We start from the raw sequence: 21,142 nt of genomic DNA on the forward strand, positions 1-21,142 counted from the left end.
CAGTCCAGTTTTCGGCACCATAAATAGATACTAATGTGTGCTGTGACGGCAGGAATAAGCCGATACCTACTGTCAATACGGTCTTTGGATGACTTGGAAAGCGTAGACTAGTCTGTTTTCTATTATTGTATTACAACATGAGTAATCCCCATGTTATGAAAACAGCATGAGGCCACAAGTTGCACATGTAAAATATAAATACATATGTAGTGTGTAGCGAAGCTGTCAGCATTTGTTGTCTTTTTTCGGTATCTGTGTCATGAATACAGTTTGTCGGAGCCAAATGCAGTTGGACCATATTTGAAATATGGCAGGCAATGAATAATCTTAAATTTGCAGAATTCATCAGAAATGCTCCCTTCCCAGACATTAAGCAATACGAAGATGCAATTAAATTTAATGTGTTGGCTGGAACCGTTTTTTGCTACCATAGCTTATGCTGCACGCCCAAAATTCAGCTTAGTTTGCAGAATGTAGCAGATCACATGGGAAACGAGGAGGTGTATCCTTTCCCCCTCCTGCTGGATTTTTCTGTTTCTGGATATTTTTGGCCTGTTCCAGACACCGGAAACTGCCCTGTCCAACTTAAACATCTCCAGATGACTCTTTCCTTGGCTCAAATACATACACCCATTCCTCCTTCTCTTTCTCTGGTCAAATACATATCTCCCTTTATTGGTTCCTTCCTCAGTTTTTTTTATCACAAGGGCCCTGTTGTTTGACCAGTGCAAGAGAGGGAGAGGGAAGCGGACAATGCAGTGCAGCGGAGAAATAGGGTAAAATTGACAAAGACAGAAGAGAGGAGCAGACGAATGCAGAAGGAAGATCCCAAACACTTAAATTACGAGAGCTTATGAATATTGTCCCTGTCTGGAAAGGATGTAACTACCTCCAGAGAAGCTAAATGAGAGGGGGGGGGGGGGTAAGATTCACAAATTAGACAGAGGAAAAAGGAAGGAAGAAAGGAAGCAAGACAGGTAGTGAGAGACTGCACAGCTGTTTGTCCAGTGCTCAAGCCCCTTAACTTCTCTATACATGGTCACCTTTCAGCGACCTACAGAGAGCATTGCCAAAAGGCACAAGGTGAGAAACACTTGTAGGTGTGACATATCTGGGCCCTGACAGAGCCTCGTTATGGAGCCACTGGGCTTCTATTCTGGGCTGAGGTGTGGTCGTAATGAGGTGCTGAACTGGTGTATTTCTATGGAATAGGGGTCCAAAGGGGAAGGATCTGAACGGGTGAGGTGGGTTTAACAGGCGGTGGGTATTAGAGTCAGGTTTTAGGGTCGGGCAGGGGAACAGGGTCGATGGTCTGTGCTGGAAAAGGTAACCTCTTTTGGTGGAATGTGATATAAACAGCGCTGAATGGTTAATTGAAGCAAGATGGAGAATCTATTTAACCCTGACTGTGGGACACTGCGGTAGGCAGTTAAGATTGACACACACACACACACTCAACGCTCTCGCGCTCTGTCTTTGTCTGTTTCTCTCCGTAATTATGGAGACTAAACAAACACACACTCCTAAACACGTCACTTTGAGAGCATGCGTGGTCTGACACAATAGTCCTATGATGATTTATGATGCTGAGATCACTATAGCTAAATAAGCTTTGGTTTTAATGTAACAGTATCTGCATATGGTGCGGATTAGATTACAACGCAAGATTCAGCAAAACGCACTGTCGCTCTCGACGCTCTACAGTTCTCAGTTCAATGGGTTATTGAAAACCTGATGGAAAAACAATGGCAGGGCCAAATCCCGTCTTCTTCTCCATCTAGTACCTCATGTAGTGGCAGAGTGAGACGGAGCAGGGAGAGTCATGGAAAGCCAGCCAGGAATGTCTGGAGAAATGACTGCGAGAGATCTGTTTTGTTTATTCAAGTGTGTGTGTGTCTGTGTGCATGTGTGCGTGTGTGTGTGTATATATATATATATATATATATATATATATATATGTGTGTGTGTGTGTGTGTGTGTGTGTGTGTGTGTGTGTGTGTGTGTGTGTGCATGTTTTTCTTTGTGTCTGTGAGCTCCACCCTCCCTGTCTGTGTGTGACTTTGGGACTGAAATGTGGTTCCAGTTAGGGCGTTTTTAAAATCAGAAACACACTGACACTTCAAACAAACTGCAGATATTTCTGTAGCCAGCTCTGCTTTGTTCTCATTTTACTACAAAGCTCCATTCCCAGACCTTACCAAAAAACTTTCTCATTTTTTTTGTCAGATGTTTCCCTACATTTTTAGCTAGAATCACAACTTTGACAGAAACTGACAGATGGAGATGCTTATGAACTTTATGTTTATGAATTTTAAATACAAGTTTTACTGAGAAAATCGCTGTGAGGTTTTTCAGTAGGTGCAATGAAGACATCAGAAATTGTTCTTTATAGTAGATTGTGTGGGATCCAAACTTTAGTTGTGCTGAAACCACACAAATCCATCTTTGCCTTAGCACTGTGAGTTCACCTTCAGTGCCATATGCACCCAGAGGAGCCTCAATCCCCTATGACTTGGAAAGATATGAGCCTCATCTCGTGGCTTCATGCTGGAAAGTCCCAGAAGATGTTCTTACATCTTCACCATACTTTCATAGTTGTATATGTACAGCTTTTGAATTCAGCAACAGAACCAGCCATAAAAGAAATAATATGCAAAATGTGAGCCAGTGGTTTGCATGTTGAAAGAAAGACTTCCCTATGTGTTAGAGGAAGAAAAATAAAAGGGGTCAAGATAACAGAAGAAGGCAGAGATTTGCTGCTTGTATCACTACAGTAAATTTGAACTTGCCTTGTAGTCATAACGCTAACAACCTCACCTTGTTCTTGATAAATTCCTGATAGCCTGAAATTCTTCTTCTGCATTCTTTTCAGATTCCCCAACTGAAAGGTCACATTGTCTGATCTTAAATTGAACAAATGCTTTTTTTGAATATCCAGCATAACTATGTGATTGATTTATCTTGTGCTGTAAACTGAATCTCTTCCTAGCTGTCAACTAGTGATGTATCAATGCAAAAGCCTGCTAATGGAACCTCCTACTTTCTGTGCAGTCACTGGTTTCATGACCACATCCTTCTTCTTTCCTCATTTCTTTGCTTTCCTTTCTCTTCCTTTCTAAATCCATAATGAACTCTATCGTTTCTTTTTCTTTTTTTTACTGTTTTTATCTGTTGCTCCCACTGATGCCAAAACTATGTGGCAGAAAATAACTGGGTCATAGATGTACACGTGTGCACAGGCACTCATATAGAGCCTGAAGTTATATTTAAAACAGAAAGCTCTAATACTGGACCACAGCACACGTCTCCCTTGATGAAATCCAAGCAAATACAAGCCTTTCATGAGCACCACTGTGCGATGATACTGTGCCACAGCGTGTCAGTTTGAGAGCAAGCCAGCACTGGCCACTGTGGTTAGTCTACATGCAGGTCGTCTGTCTTTCATGCTACCAGTAGTCTGAATGTTTTTGCACTTGATTTTTTATGGCCATGAGCTGGCTAAAATAATCCAAAAAAAGAATTCTACTTTGCCCGAAGGAGGGAGAAACCCCCTTTCTTCCTCTTCTGTTCAGCTGTACCCTTTACTGACATGGGTTGGACATTACTTGAATTCCAGACCAAAGGGAGCACTTAGTTGATAAAGCCATTCTAAGCACCACTGTTGTGTGTGCCTGTGTGTGTATATCTTGGTGGGTGTGCCTCTGCTCTGTGTTTTGGATGAAATAGATCTGAGGTGATTCAGTAACTAAAGTAGCTTCTGAGGAAGGACAGAGGAGAAAGTGATAGGGGGGAGCGGGTGTGCGGGGTTGAGCTAGATCACCGACAGACTAACAAGAAGAGCAGAGAGGTTCGGGGCAAATAGGTACGAGTGGTGTCATGTCGTCAGGATTCCTATCTCAATGAAACACAGTCTTAGTGATCATGGGGGTTGATCTGCAAGGATCTGGGCTGTCAGTGTGTGTCTATGTGTGAGAGTGTGAGTCATTCACGGGGGAAGGATCTTTTACCCCTACACCTCCTCTCTTCATCTATAATTTACACAATGAGAAATCACTGCAGACCTGAGTGACCCTGTGTTCACTGATACTGCTGGCAACGCGTGCAGAAAGACAGTGTGACTTAGAGTGGGGTATTTGGTTCTGCACTACTTATATTATTCTATATATAAATGTATATACTGTGTGTGTGTGTGTATGCATGGATGTGTGTGTATACTCTCTTTTAGTCTGTCTGTAAACCCACTGAACCTTGACTGATGAATCTTCATCTTTGACCTCACTTTATCTCTCTCTTGCTTCTTCTGACTCTCCTTCAGTTTCTCATGAGCAAATAAACAACACACACACACACACACACACACACACACACACACACACACACACACACACACACACACACACACACACACAAACAGCTCGTGGCCTAAACTCAAGGGCACTGAGCACTGCGGAGCGGTTGAACTCCTGTGGCCTCTATTCCCTGTCCTGTGACTGGATGGAATACCAAACGCTCTAATCATTTAACATGCTGAATATTAAACAGTCCTTTCTGCACACTCCTATGTGTGTGTGTGTGTGTTTGTGTGTGTGTGTGTGTGTGTGTGTGTGTGTGTGTGTGTGTGTCACAGTCCTAATGTATTCTAGTGCCCTATTAAACATGTACCCTGAGACCAGAACAGCAGGGAAGAGGAGAAATGGGGTTTTGGGTGAAAAAGTGCCCAAATCCTCTCTGTTTGCTAATTTTGCCCTTGTGTGTTTTTGTATGTGTATGTGTGTGTCCCTCGGGGGCTCCAAAGACCCTCCAGGCTAATTAGGGAGACAGCCACAGAACGACATCATTCAAGGTACTGGATTTACAGGAGCTCAGTGAGCTTCCATCCACATAATAACTCTTGGGTTTTAAAAGCACTTACTTCTTTGGCTGAGTGGCATGGACACAACCTGCACTGTAAAGCACACACACACACACACACACACACACACACACACACACACACACACACACACACACACACACACACACACACACACAAGCACACGCACATAAATGTTTGACCAGCCTTACTCCCCCGTGCTCTCCAGCCTAAGATGCAAACAAAAGAGTTGTCATGACAACTTTCAGGGAGATCAAGCCGTCTCTGTCGCGCACTCTCTGCCAGAAATGTAGGGCACTTAGAGGAGGAGGCGCTGTAAGACAATGCTAAGTCACTGTAACAGGCAATGGCATGACCCAGGGGTAGAAACTTAAAGTAAAAAATCATGAGTTGAAGGTTTCACTCACAAAGTGATTCGATCCAGCTGACGACAATATCGTGATTCTTGGATAGCAGCGACAAGGGAACCCTTTGCTCTACAAAGTTCACATATACTTGCGATTTTACAAAGGCAGACCCCCCATACCTACACCTCACCACTCCTTTGTTCTACCTCCCCCTGCTCTCCCTCAGGCTAAACTGGCTCAGGTGACGGATGATCAGTATAGGGACAGGTATACAGAAGAGGAACACAAACACACACTTCAACACAGTGAACACAGTGGGGAAAGGAACTCACAGGGGAAGAGTCTGAAAACGGTAAAGCAGAGAGGTAGAACAGAAGGTGGAAATAAGCTGGAGATGAGGCAGGTGACAAATAGAGGCAACATAATAAAGAAAACGGAAGCAATGGAGATATAAGAGGAGACAGTGAGAACATGCTGCAGCCTCAGACCTTTCCTTCACCTTCCCCCCAGGATCTAGTCTGAGGTATTCTAATGACAAATAGAGGAGTGAAAAAGAGCCATATGCACCATCCACAGGCTCTTTCCTGCAGCCTGTCTGGTCTGCCTCCACTCTGCTCTACAGTCGGGATTTATCCCTCCATAGCTCCATTGGCTCAATGTGACTGTGCTCCATTACTACACACTTGATTCCTTCTGAGCCAGGGTAATGAAAAATGACCCAGCTCATCTGCAGGGAGAGCCCTCTGGCAAGTATGTGTGGTGTGTTTAGGTATGTGAGTGTGTGTGTGTGCGTGCAATTCCTCTTGTCCAAGGGGAATCCTGTCATTGTAAAGGTATTGAATGTCTTCCATTTGGCCATTTCACTTCGGGGAGAGCCAGAATATGAAGGTAGGGATGGAAAGCTTTTGCTCAATAAAAAAAAAAAAACACAGTTGCAGATGTGAACTGGGCTCATTTTTTAGCTTTAGTGGTTGAATTATTTGTCGAAAGCTTTCTGTTATGGTCCTTGAAAGCTTGAAATTTAGGGGGAAAAAAACAAAAATCCAGTCAACATAGAGTTGCCGAGCCTATGTGAGTGCGCACACATTATGTCTTTCTGCAGTTTTCTGCGTGTCCAATTTCTGCATGCACAATTTAGCCTACAGGTGTGGATGCTTGAAAGACACGGAGAGTTTGAAGGCATTGGCAGCGTTAAAGGACTTCTAATAAAAATTCATGAGAGCCAGCGTGGAGTCCTCCAGCTTTCACATTTATCTCTAAATGACGACTGATATGATATGACTTTAATATAGTGTAGTGACTGACCATGCCTCCCCAAAGGAACATGGGAAATCAAATGATGAAGCTCCACCAAGTCCAAAGATGTGAGGATCATATTTTATACCCTCTCATTCAGCATTAATCTGACTGACACAGTAAACCGTCATATATCTACAGTGTTTTTTTATATAGTGGTCTACTGCTGAGAAAATGCTCTAGTTGTAAACTGTCCAGTTCTGAATACTTTGGTTCAGGGAAATGATGATATTTCCTCACTCATCTCTAAAAGTTAACACACGTACAAAACTTTAAACCTCTGTTCGGTAAACACATGTGGACACACTGTTAGAGGATATTATATCCATACATACAGAGGATCTGAGCGTCCCTGAGAGGGATTTCCTCAGATATTCACCAGATTCTCCTAGTAATCCTCTGGGATTACCATTCTATACTAAGGCCCTAACCTGTGAACTTAAAACATTATAAACCCTCATATCCCCATCACTAATGCCACAGTTAAACCTATCTAAACTCAATAGAGGAGGACCACCTCCAAAAACCTCATATCATGTCCGCTCTGGCCACTCAATTGTGGCTCTGGCACAGCTCAGACACACTTAGAGGATTTAGAGGGATACCAGCCAGATTTATCAAGTAGGCCACTCAACCTTGGCCCAATGTAACACCGGCCAGATATTGAAAACCCTGTGTTTTGTTATGTTTGATGTGTGAATAGTCTCCAACATGGCAACTGATATCTGGGAAAGTGCTCATATTTGGCAGTCCTTTTGGATGAAATCAAAAATACCGTCAGGAATCATTATATTCTGGATATTTTCGTGCGTCATGCAACAATAGTAGGTGACTTTGCTTTGCCAAAGTAGAAGTATCATTCTGTTTCCATTCAATACTGTGCCTTAAATCAGAGATAGTCCTTTGGGAAGACTGTGTGGTACGCGTGTGAGGAAGTGAGTGTGCGAGCATGCATGGGCAATTAATCATGTGAGCGGCCATCCTATCAAGTAGTGTGCCACATTCTCACATTACCAGAGAAATTAGATTCTGGCATGGCTAAGAAGCTTATGGTGCACAGTAACTAAATGACATGGCACAAGAGGGGTGGGGGTGTTCCTGCTTTAAATGGTTAACGTGTAACAAATAACAGACTTGTCAAACATATTTATATCAATGAAATATGAATGACACATAAAATTTTGATCATGATTTATGATTTATGTATTGGCGAGAAAATTGTTTCCCACAGTTGAATGGCTGGTGAATCTCTGTTGGATTTTTTTTTTCCTTAAGTTCAGACACCAATAAGCCTTGCCCCCTCTTCTTTTTTCTCTTTCACACACACACACACACACACACACACACACACACACACACACACACACACACACACACACACACACACACACACTTTTACACTGACACACTGGGTACTTGATAAACCTGGGAATGGAGCTGTAGAAATGTTTTCCAGACAAACTATGCAAATAAGACCTTATCCCTAGGGAGACACTGTAAACGGCTTCAACCACCATCCAAATCTACAGGGGGGTGTTTATGTGTGTGAGTGGGTGTGCGCCTATATAGGGATATCAAACACAAACACGCCTCCAGCTAGCTGCACACAAATGAGAAAAATACTAAATAAATAAATAAATAAATAAATAAATGAATAAATAAGCGAGGTACTGGAAAAAAATAAGACAATGTCCGTTCTGGCCCTCTACCCCTCCCATCACTGAACCTCTCTCTGTTGGTTCTGGGAAAAGATTTTCTCACATACAGATCCTGACTTTGACAATGAGAACAAACATGGCTGCCAGACAGGGATAGTGATCAAAATTCCTAAGTGGCAAGTCACAAGTTCAGCTTCAACCTCTGTAATTACTTGGCTGGAAGACAGGAAAAAATTAATAAGTTTGGGGATTAGCAAGAACACGTAAATTTCCTATTCTGGCTATTTGCTTGGCTGACGTGAGTCTATTTATTGACATCTGTTTCGGTGACACGTGAAGAAATGGATGATAAGTTGAACATGAGAGTCAGAGAGACTTAAAAAACTGAATCGGGTACAGTCATGTCCTCATTCAGGGGAGCTTCTGGCAATCAAAGTGGACTCTTCTTCCAAGCAGTCCACTTGCTTGAAAACACCACGGTTTGACTGAGCACCCACAGTTTGTCAGTCTAAGAACAAAAGAAGTAACTGAACAGACACAAATGAACCAGCTCCCAGACAGCGGAAGGATTTTGTATCTTGGTTACTTTAGAGTTTTGCTGCTGTGTCTCTGCTTTGTATCATAATGGCTGAGACTCGTCAGTGAGAAAGGAATATGATTAGTGAAAGAGCTATTCTCACAGGAAACAGGACCAGATGAGTTCAGTGGGAGTAAACTGGCCCGGGTTTCAATCCTAAATATGATGCAGTAGCGCCTACAAACTAAAAAAGCAGTAGGGTGTAATGAGTATGTATAATACTGTAGATGTGACATAAAAAGAGATTTGAAACTTTAAAGTAGGATTACGTTGCTAGGAAACAGCTTGGATCGTAGTTTATTTGCCGACTAGGAGAACCAGCTTCCTGTCAGCTACTGTTATTAGCAAACACTGTAACAGGAAATAAACTGGGTCTATCTAGGATTTTTATCTTGTCATATCAGAAATGATCTACATGGATATTGAACTTGCTGAGGATGAGGTTTGCTTAACAACATGTCACATCCCATTCTTAAGAACAAAATGATGGCTTGTAGAAACTCTTCTGAGTAGCAGCACAACAATGATTACAGGTGAATGCGAACTGCAACTCAGGGGAAGTCCGGCCACCTGTGTTTGCTATAGTCCTTACCCCGCTTCGTCCCTCCGCAGGATATCCTGCTTTGGGATGGGGTGGAGCGGTAAGAAGGGGGGGGGCTGGTGTTAGAAAACGAGACGCAAAAAGACACAATTTAGTTGTACAGCTGTTACAGCTGAAATTAATGCGAATGGAAAGCAACATGAGAAATTGCAAACAACTACCCAGAGACACTGTCTAACGCAGCACAGCAGAACACACTGGCCTCACATGCCTGTCTGTACTAACCCTATTTAAAGGGTCACACCACCAGAGGAAAATGTGTGACTGGAGGCTGTTGAGTCAATATTACTCAGCCTGATGTATGAACGTGTGAACACTCAGCTGCGATCTCTCACGAGAGAAATAAGTACACATCTGTGTGAGCAAACAACATTTCACGTATGTTACAGTCTGCTGGTTAATGTAATGCCACAGCTCAGTCACACAGGCTGCTTCTCCACGCAACATGCAAAGCACCTTGAGAATAAAATTATCACCTTGACATATGTGCCACACACTGGAGTGCAGAAAAATATCTGGGCTAGTGTCCCGATTGAGTATGTAGGACTGCTGGTGATGGATGCCTTCACCAGTGAGAGTTGAAAAGCGAGTAGAGAGGCTTAAATAAGAAATGAAAAAGTAATTTAAGTAGGAAAAAAAAAGCAAAAATAGAAAGTCAGAAGGGAAAAGAGACATAGGGGAACAGGTTTAGATCCGAGCACTGGCGTGGAAATGTACTTTGATTTCAGGAGCAAAGAAGGTGGAAAAGGAGTAGAGAAAGTGGAAACAGGTTGATAAAACGTAGAGGCAAAGTTAAGTCATTCTCTCTCTCTAGCATTCTCGCTCTCTCTGTCGTTCTCTCTCTCTCTCTCCATTGTGTGTGTGCCAGTTATGTCAGGCTGGGTGTCTCATTAACAGTAATAGAGGAGGCCGGGTAGAGAGGCAGTGCATTGAGCCAGGGATATCCCCATCCTGCAGCCTGACACACTGACCCCTCCTTCCCTGCCTTTGCAACTCCCTCCACTATTAACTGCTCCACCTTGGACCGTACCACTTCATCAGGCCAGGGGGAGGTATCGTTTGTAGCTCATCAAAGCACTCGTCCAGAGGATGTTTGGGAAAGTGTTAGAAGACCTCTGTTTGATAAGTGTTCTAGTTTGGCCTCTTTGAGACGTTAGTGTGTCTTTAAAGCGGGGGGGGGGGTGTTAAGGACAGGTTTGTCATAGGGAGGCCTGGTACATTATTTCAGCTTCCTCTGATTGTGTTACCTTCCCTAAGGATGCTTAAACTTAGTAGCCAGATAAAAACACATTTGAAGACAAAAGTTAGAATAACAATCCAGCTTACTCCCCTCATGAGCATTAGAAGGGAATTCAAGCAAAAAGGCAGGAAAATGCATATGTGAGCGTGTGTTTATGTTTATGTATACACTGCATGTGTGGATGTACATGTATACAAGTTACTCTACTGATCATTTTGGGCTGTGCAGTGGAGTGTGTGCTCTTTGTTTTCTAGCATCAGGCCTGGTGAGTCTCTCTCTCTCTGTGAGACTGTTGGGTTTGTCCTGGTGGTGCCAGCTGCATACAGGGCAGGTGAGATGCCTCGGGAATACTAATGGCTCCATGAAAGCCCTGAGTACTGATCCAGACGTGGTGAAGTGAATACTGAGCAACCGTTTTGCTGAATCACAGCTAGACAAAAACGAGGCACAAAAGACGCAGTCTGTTTTAATAAAGAAATTAAAATGATTCAAACCACTGAAACTTTCTTTTAAAGCAAATCGACATATTTAGTGCATCCAAAGTTACCCTGGAGTTAGATTAAATGTGTGAGACGACGGAGGCATGGTGACCAGACAGCCTGGGTCTGTGTGTGTTTTGTGTGCAAGCATCCCCCTTTAACATATCCACAGAAACACTTACCAGCTTAACAGCTTAGTTACCGGCTCCTTAATAGAGACCCTAGCAACACAACTTCCTCTTAAGGCTTTGCATCCTGAACACAACAACAACAACAACAACAACAAAAGAGCACCCTGCACAGGGGCGGCGACGTAAAACCAAGCAGCTTTTCCAATTCAATAGATTAACAGCGCATGTGAGCAACGTGTTCCAAACTATGTCAGCTTATGTGTCCCATTTCACCAGCAGGAGCACGACCACAACATCTCACCCAGTTCCGTCCTCCATTCTTAATGAAACAAATCAGTCATGTTTTACCCTGCCCCTGTCTCTGGCCATGCTCTCTGTTTCCTTTACCGGATACCCATCTCAACAGGTGGCTCAGCATGCAGACAGACAATAGGTGGTTTCAAATGTATTCCCCACCTAAGTATCTCGTAACAGATATAAATTCATTTAGGTTAAAATTCGCATTGAAAGCCCAGTGCGTGGTGCCCTTTTGAATGCATGGATATGCACATGCACATCTAATTCATGTTTGTTCTATGTGTATGTGAGGTGCAGCCTACCTGGTAGAGTGGCCTTGAAACACACCTGTGTGTTTGTAACAGGTGCAGGGGTCTAGGAAGGTTCCTGGCATGCACACGAAGGCGTCGGAGGGCTGTGGAGGTGAGAGTCCACAGCAGACCCTGCCGAGTACATACCGCCTCGTCTAGACCCAACAAGACTGCCTCCATTACTGCACTGACTACAAGCTCTCTGTGATGAGCGACACACCTCCAGAGGTATGCACAGCAGTACGAGTCGATATCAGTGGGATATCCACAGGTACCACATTAGCAAACCTTTATTTACACAGGTAAGCCATTACAGGTAAAATCCACAGAGGCCCGGGTAATTGGAAGATATGATTAGCCTTTATTGTCCTCTTGATACCACTTAGTGCCAATGGATAATATTGGGGTCATCTCCAGAGGTAAGCCACAATGAGACGGGATAACCCTGTGGCTTTCTCCTCACCTGCATCTCTCCCTCTCTGCCTCTGTCCTCTCAGTCTCTCTGGGATTCAGCAGTCTGATGCCTCCTCAAGGTCAAACCCTGCTAGTCCTGCTGTCCCAGTCCCACACAGCTAGTGGTCCCTGCTGACTCTTTCCCTCTTCTTCCTCCTCTCTCTTTCCTTCTCACTGAAGCAATGCACCCTCTGTCCGTTGGTCTCAGCGCCACAAACACAAACATTCCCACTAAGGAAATGCAGCCGTTCTCTTAGCCTCCCTGACTGGTAGTTGTTTTTAAAGCGATATGCACTCTCATACTGCAGCTCACATGGAGAGCAACCAGTCCTCTCACTCTCTCTCTCTCTCTCACTGCCTCACTTTTCAAAGAGAGAGTGCTTGCAGGCTGCACTCAGTCTCAGAAACCTGGTCAGACTGGGCACTATCTGCATGCCTGTCATTCTCACTCTACGAAGATGAAACACACACACACACACACATACAAATTATACACAAGTATGCATTCGTGCATACACAGACCAAAATAGTCACTGAACTGAAAAATGCTGACATTTGGTCTCCAACGACATGAGCATGTTACTGTCTAACAGCACTGGGATTTTGGCCAGAATGATCTTAAAAAAGGAAACGTTTTTCCTCCTAGCCAGTTTTCCCAGGCCGGAGTATCCTGACCTGACCTATCAAATTCTTCCAAAGAATTAGAGAACATCCAACCCCTCTGCTACCCCAACCAACCACACATTATCCTCAAACAGAATGTGAAAAGAATGTAAATATAACTGATTACACCAAACTTAATTGTTTATTTGAGACAATAATCCACAATGAACCTTATTTTACACATGATTACACACACCCATTTGCAACAATGGCCACATGGAGGCAATACAACCCCCATGCACAAGCTGTGCCAAGCCCACAGTGCCTGTGTGTATATCCTTGCCAGTCTGTTATAAACTGTGGCTGCTAACAGCCCTGCTGAAACAATAGACCTTTAAAGAAGTTCACTGTGCTGTGTGTAATATAAATGTTAAAAATGATTATGTAGTCAAACATACTGCATACTTTTTGTACCATCATTGGAATTGTCCACAATCGTCTGGGTCACTAGGAATTTCATACATGCCACAGAAACATTTAAAAAGAAAAAACCTATAATGCTTAATGTTTTTTTTTCTTCTTTACAGCCAAACTGGTTCATTTTTTCCACTTTTCTTCAGTTTTCCTCAGAAAGCCTTGATCAATAGAGAATTCAATAACTCTGTACTGTACAGTAATTCTCTACCTTCCAACCAAACCCAATCTGACTCTGGGTGGATTAAATGGCCTTTCGCAGCTCACTCTGATTCATGGAGGGGTTTATCGATGCAAGGGGGTCAATCCTGTACTGCTGAGTTGTTGGGTGAGTCTGTGTGAATACAAATTGTTGTATGATGCTCATAACATTTGTTTTTTACTGAAAGTCAATGCAAACATGAGTAAATTACTAACGTATCATCAATCATCTACAGTGAAGTGTACAAAATAAAATTAAAAAAATGTGTTTTTACCTTTTCCACAAAGAGAAAATAAATACTAATTGTGTTATTATTGATGCTGTGGGAGCACATTTCTATTTTCCTTTCTCTTTCTCTCTCCCTTGATGTGCTACTTTCTTTTTCACTCTATGTTTTGCTCAGATGACTAACTGAAAGGATCACAGAATGGTTCATTGCACAAAAACCCTAATCCCCCATACTGTAATAAACTCACATCTTTTTAAATTTTCTTAATTTCGCCAACCACATTCTCCAGGATCGCTCATTCCACAGCACCCTTTTCCCATCCCTGTATCTCAGGGCCCCACGTTGCGCTCTCAGTGGTGTCTTGAGAAACCAGTTAGGAATGTGTGGTATTCCTATAGCGTGGATTTTCCAAAATGAATCAGTTTGGCTGGAGCTGCACGCGGAGGCTGCAGACATTCACCTCTCAGCCACTGTAATTTACGAGGAGTGTAAATATTTGTTGTGGTAGGGAGGGAGGAGGGAGGCTAGGTATGACAGTGCACTGTTCCCATGATCCTATGTGTTTGCAATGTCCCACTGAATCCTGGGAAAGGTCGTGCAAGCCCCTGTGATGTAAACAGACATCTTCAGAGCATCAGCCGGCTGGCTTTTAGCACAGTAATAAGACGGAGAGGAGAAGATGCTATTTGGGATTTTACAATTACCATTGTTATGGACAGATGGAATTGTAAGCCAAACACTGAGATAATCTGCGTGTTATTTCATTATTTCTTCTTTCTTTGATGATGATAAACAAACCTCAAATCTGTACCCGGTCAATTGTGAGGTCATCCCGGTTTTGACACAGGCAACTCTCATCTCTGCTCCATCTCCTAGTCTCGGTATTCTCTTCCACTCCTCTTACTTTCTCCTGCCTCCGTCTCTCTCTGTCTCCCCCTCTTTCATATCTCTGTCATTCCTCTCTATCTCTCAATCTTCCTCCTGCTCTCTGATCTTCACTCAGGCGTGTTATACTAGAGTGCAGGCAGTGTCAGAGAGGGAGAGGGAGGCAGAGCAGTGGAGGGAAATGGGTCACAGACACTATAAATTCACAAGAACATTCACAACTGAGGCACTCTAACACAAAATTTCACTAAAACAGTTGTGCGAACAAGAGAGCAGAAAGTGCAACGGACTCAAGCATACTACTCGTGTACTCTTCTTTTACTGTAATTTTCGAGCGACAATAGACCTGGCATCGGGCCTTTTTTTTTGCAGGCTTAATTTTCTTATAGGCTCATTGAAACACATGCACCCACCACTGTCAGTGTGTATCACTGACAGAGATTAGAAGTGACATACGTGTATAGACCCAGTCTGAAACTCAATTCCGATCAGTCTAGTTTAATGTGATTGTATTAGAGGTGCAGGGAGGAAAATCAATAACGTAACGCAATGTGACTCGAGAGAGGACGAGAGCACGGAGTTTCTATATGTCTATGTGTGTGTGTGTGAGAATGTATGTGCATGCCATGAGTTTCGGTTTCCCCGTACATATGTGTGTTTGGAGTAATTAAAATGAAAATGCTGTTTACAGTGCATGCGAGGAAGGAACAACCCCCATGATGACACAAAACCTTTGAAGTATCGGGACTTCTTATTCTCTTAAGTATAAAACTTGACCTAGTTCGTGTGTTATATGCTGTAATATACTATACACACTATACACACTTGCAAAAAGGGATGGTCGCTCAAGAAGACACGCGCACACTCACACTCTCAAGCTAATCATTCTCTCCACTTTGCCTGGCAGATAAATATTAATGAGGATTACTATGTTACTGCAGTACACCCACGGGAAAACAAGAGACTGCACCTCTCTCACCCTCTTTCTAACCCTTCCCTGCTCTGTCTCTCTTTGTCACTCATGCACACCCACTCACGCCCACACACACACATAGACACACACAGACACAGAGACACACACACACACACACACACACAGTCCTGCTAGCTCCAAAATCTTCTACAAAGTCTTTAACACATATTCTTTTTCTCCCCTATTTTCCTTTTTATTCCTCTTATTCTGCCATAGCAGGATCCACACCCAAACTCATACAACACACACACAAAACCTATGAATAAGCCCCTTCATATGAGTGAGTCACAGACAGTGCCTCCGTTCTCATTGGGTCGTGTTATCTCTGCCTAACAAAAGGCACAGATTGTGCTGGGATATTTCAGGAACATTTTGGGGTCTCCACATCCTGTTTTGGGGGAGATGGAATTCAACAGACTCCTTCCCATCAACCAACACTCATCTTTTTTCCTTTTTCTCTGCTCTGTCGCTCTCTTTCTTAAAAGGATCCCATGCAGTCATTTCTGAGAATAGAGAAGCAGAGATAATGAAGAAATCATTCTGAGCTCTGCGTGGAAGTGGCAGAGGAGACACACAAACACACACACGCACACACACACACACACACACACACACACACACACACACACACACACACACACACACACACACACACACACACACACACACACACACACACATATCTATCCATCCACAGGGGATGTTTTGGCAGAGGACAGACGAGTCCACGCTCACCATAGTTACCCTGCTAGCAAACTGTCTCCGCAGAGAAAACACATTATCAGCAGCTCACTGCTTTCAGCCTTCATTCACAGTCAATAGGCGATCATCGCCTCATTGTTTGATCGTGCTCTGTGCAGATTTACTTTGAACTCGTACACAGCTGTGCTGTGTGTCTATAGGTCTGCTGGTTGATTTTGGACAGGGAATAAAAGATAGAAAAAAAATCAGAGCAGAGAGTGTTGAAAGAGACGGGGTGGAGAGAAGGGTGGGAGTCTCCCTTGTTTCTCCCTCCACCCTTGCTCAAAAACATTCATCCTTCTCAGCTGCCTTTGGGAGAAAAAGGGGGGGGGGGGTCCCCTTTCATGCTGAACAGGGTGTGGTGGAAGAGGGGCCTTCAGGAGCCTTTAGCTCCAGTTATTCCCACCTCCTTCTTTCTTTCACTCTTTCTCCCTTTTCATTGTCTGTTTAATTGGACTGGCTGACCACAGCGCTCTCACCTACAGTCCTGGGGGCAGGTTGAGATCCCTGGGAATCAATACTGTGGTGAGGCTGAGCAGAGCTGCAGGGGAAGAAATCTCAAAGCTAAACTATCTAAAGCTATCTAAACTGCCATTTGGTAAAAAATTAAACAGAGTCTTTTCTTGAAAGTTGTTCCTTTGGCCTCCAAATCAACTTTGCAGCTGCTCAAATGAATGCTGACTCTAACTTCGAGACGATTTGATCAGTCTGATGAGAAACAAGCGGTGTATCAACCTGACCCACAGAATGCCAGAGTCCAGTGCTGACCTTCTCTGTGATTGGTGCAGAAAAGATGTTTAAAGGTAACGAGGATCGATTAGTATTCCTGCCTCACTGCTTGTCTGGCTGCTTCCAGCTTTCAGGCCTGTAGTGGTGAATTACAGTCATGCTATTGTCTGTTTGGATTCCTATCCCGCTCATGAATGTGTGTTTTGAACATGTGTACACGTCTCTATATGTGTGTGCCTGTGTGAACTTTTCCTCCTCTGACAGTGATCCACCCCTCCCACCTTTAAACCCTCGCTCCCCTGCGGTGCCCCTGACAACAACATGTTTCCTTGGAGAGCGATTCAGCCTCCTAAAGTCTTTTTAACCCTCCTCCCCCAACACACACACACACACACACATACTCATAAACACACACATCTTGTCTTTCCTTTGTTTGTTTGTTGTTTTTGTTCTTAATTTCACAGAAAGGAGCTGAGCAGCTTAACATGATAGCAGGATAACAAAGGCGGAGGATAATCCTAATTCAGCCTGCTCACAGAGGTAATCTATACAGACAGCATCACTAAAAGAAGCTGTTTTCAATTGACAACACCAACTGTGCAATTTATCATCGCGATATTACACTGTCAACATATAGTGTTTTGCTATAAAACTATCTGTAAACCCTTCCATCCCATTTAGTCCATGCTCATACACCTCTTTCGTTGTTGCCACTTTTACTTTCTCAAAAAATGTTATAATGTTGTAGTGAAAGGTTTGCAAGATGCAGAGAAAGGGGCGGAAAGAGGCATGACAAGTCTAGATATGTGGATTGGATTTTTGAGCCAGAGTAACAAGGAGAAGCAGAAGATGACGTGCAGAAAAGAAAATGATTCATTGAGAAAAGGGTAGAAATCAAGTTTGTCTCCTCTTTTATTTTTCTGTGGTTAACGAGGCGTGTTTTGTTCAGACGTGTCATAGCTGCTGACCGTGAACAAAGATGGCTATGTTCTCCCTGTAGATATTACTCAATTAGCTGTGATAGAAACCCACATCCATTGGAAAATTCTGACTCAGACATGAGACAATTCATCTGCATTAGTTATATGACAGGACACAGATGGTGAAAAGCAATTTGGAGGAGCCATTTTCAAAACATCTTTCAAACAAATGACTGAATTCTAATGGTTTTGGAGAAAAGCTTTTAGCCAGCGGGGATGCGCACCAACCTTTGCATGTTAACTGGGAAATGCCGAAGGATAGTTGAGGATATGAAAAACTAGTTTCCAAATACTTTTAACTGGATCTATGCTTGCAGCAATAAACATTTCCACTACAACATTCCCCTCTGCTCAGTCAGCTGCACTTACAGTAGATACAGATGTTGTCAATATTATTTTCTGTATGTATCTACCCCTCTACGCGGTTCACGCAGTTGCATAGGCAGAGACTGGGTGATAACGCAATGACTTATCTAACATGACAAGTCAGAGCAGGACAAAGCTGCAGCTGTGAATAGAAGTGAAAGTATTTCCGAACCTCGGTGAAGGACATAGAAAGGTAAAGTCATAACCTAACAGACAGTCAACCTTTCCTCTGGGGAAGAAAGCGGTAGATCACAGGGCTTTGTTCACCTGCCATCACCGAGGAGAGGAACCAGTCAGGCAGTCTGATGATTTAAATTCTCTTTTTAAAACGGCTCTGTCAATTTATTGAACACCGTTGTCTGCCCTGAAAACCCGATGCTTTCACTTCCCCGCACAGCAAGCTGAGGCACATCCATCTATTCAGGCCTGTTTCCAGCACAACAGTACAGTAATGTGAGTGAGTGTATGTACGTAAATCACAACAGGTAATCCCCCTTCAGTCTGTCTGCACACGGCTGGCTGCAAGAAGAATGGGAGGCAAAAGAGGGAATGCAATCAGGATGGAGAGAGAGAGAGAGAGAGAGAGAGAGAGAAACCACCCCATTCCTGTGTGGGAAAATCTACTTTTCTCCATTAATTAAGATGATTTGAGTTACTGTGTGTGTTTGTGTGTGTCTGTCTGTCTCTGTGTGTGCCTGCACCGCACGGGCACCATCCAATCAACCAGTAGAAATTACTTCTCTCCAAAGGACAGTGAATACTTGGTATTCCTGCAATCAAGCACTATTATGACAGCCGGCCAGATTCAGTTAGATCACGGATAATCCGTTTAGCTGCCACTGTAATATTTCACACACTCATCCCGAAGTCTTTGAAAAGTGAGACCTGAAAGGATCAGCACAAATTCGAATTTATAGTCCGTCGTGTGAGACTTCACTTCCTCTTTCAGTGCAGCTTGAATATAAAAGCTATCTTCTGCAAAGGACTCAGCTTGTGTTTTATGTATTTATGTGTAGACGTGAGACGTGAAGGTTATGGCAGTTATTTTTGCGTTGAGGCAGGGTTGGAATACGTGTGTCTGGGCTTATTAAAGTGAAAGCTGTCTCATCCAATATACGGTGGCCGCACTGTGCAATTTACGACAGCACGCGCGAAGCACGCGTGTGCTTGTGTGTGTGTGTGTGTGTGTGTGTGTGTGTGTGTAGCGTCTCGTGCGCGCGTTCAATCACCGAGGGGGACCACGAAGCGACCGGCGATTCTCAGAGGAGCTCGCGGCATTCAGAAGTCGCGCTCACTCAAAGAGGCGTGTTAATGGAACCGAGAGTCACATTACGCCGAGTGGGGACGCTGAGGTTCCGGAAGCGAGGCGGAGTTCGGTTCAGTGCGACCCTTTAAGCGCCGCGTGGTTTTTGGGAGAGCAGTCTGGAGGGAGCCGTAAATCCCGGCCCCCGCGTCACCTGAACACACACTCCGCTTAGGTTGGATTCACTTAATGCCGCTGCTTTTACATCATGAAAGGGCGCTGACACACATCACAGGACGAGGGAGGGACGAGGGGGGATCTCTCTCTCTCTCTCTCACACACACACACACACACACACTCACACACACACACTAATGCGCTACCTTCGGTTTGCGCACCTTCCTCGTGGTGTAAACAACCTCGCTGGAAAAAGCCAAATAGGTGAATCACCCGGCGGGTAACAGCCCGTCCTCAAAACGACGTAACGCTCAACTTTGCAACCCACACTCCGCGTCTGCGCGAAGCTGGAAACTATTATCTCCAGTCCTCGGCCCACGCCCACCACATTCACACGAACACATGAACCGCGGGGCTTCTGATGTGCCCGGCACACAAACTAGGTCTCCACGGTGTGAAAAGCTGCCGGACCCGGCACTGCTAAACCGGGCCGAGGCCGAGGCCACGCGCAGCTCCGCTCGAGAGGAGGGAGCGGACTCGCGTCCCGGGTCAGTCCCGTTGCGCTGACAAGTGACAGGCACACAGGCTGCGCCCGGAGACAGCCCTCCCACGGCGAGACTCCCCCGTAACCTTGAAGACCGAGGACGGCAGGCGGGAGCATTAGCGGGCACAGGGACAGGCTGACGGACTCGGACCGTCGGGAGGAGGAACACAGGGAAGCATTGTCCACTGTGGAGATTAAAAGCTTTGCTCTTGACTTGCCGTCCACCAACTCAAATCTAATACCGTTCCCTGGATTAGCCAAGAACCTTTTTTTCTAAATCCCACTTACACACACAGCAGCGCGGCAAGACACGGTCACAGAGAGAGGGGGGGGGGGCAAAGTCAGAGAAGAAGGGAGAAAGTGACAAGGAGGAATTCAGGGAAGCTTGTGTCTTACCCTCTCTCCACTGTTCCTCCGGAGAGTCCCCACCGGCAGCTTCAGCATCAGCCGGCGGGTTCTCCCCGGCGTCACGGCACCTTGGACCACCATGGTACGCTCCAGGGTGCGCGTGTCCGTGGGCGTGTGAGCATGTGTGCGAGCGAGTGAGGTGGTTGTCGTCGCCGTCCCGTCCAGCCTGGCAGCCGGGCTTCACCCGAGCTTGCGCGTGGGTGTGTGTGTGAGGAAAGAAGCTTGTGTGTGTGGGTGGGTGGGTGTAGCAGACCCACGTCGGTCCTATGTGCCTCTCTCTGCTTCTATTTCCCTCTGTGTTAAAACACTGCCCATGCTGCTCCGCTCAGCTCCGCTCAGCTCTGGC

The 21,142-nt window shown here is 44.6% G+C and overlaps 1 protein-coding gene across 4 annotated transcripts in view; it reads right to left on the bottom strand.

Annotated features, from left to right (window-relative positions):
- Nucleotides 1–20,930, bottom strand: part of frmd4a (FERM domain containing 4A) — a 59,753-nt gene extending 38,823 nt beyond the window's left edge. For 2 of the 4 annotated variants that reach the window (XM_040132740.1, XM_040132739.1), the window contains exon 1: nt 20,785–20,930. In XM_040132740.1, coding sequence (XP_039988674.1) covers nt 20,785–20,877 — 93 coding nt within the window. In that variant the 5' untranslated portion in view covers nt 20,878–20,930. Of the gene's footprint in view, nt 1–11,801; nt 11,970–20,784 lie in introns of those variants that run through there. The other 2 variants (XM_040132736.1, XM_040132738.1) reach the window with 1 other exon arrangement.
- Nucleotides 20,931–21,142: the final 212 nt, after the last annotated feature.

This window comes from Xiphias gladius, chromosome 8 (assembly GCF_016859285.1).
Source record: "Xiphias gladius isolate SHS-SW01 ecotype Sanya breed wild chromosome 8, ASM1685928v1, whole genome shotgun sequence".
Lineage (NCBI taxonomy): Eukaryota > Metazoa > Chordata > Actinopteri > Istiophoriformes > Xiphiidae > Xiphias > Xiphias gladius.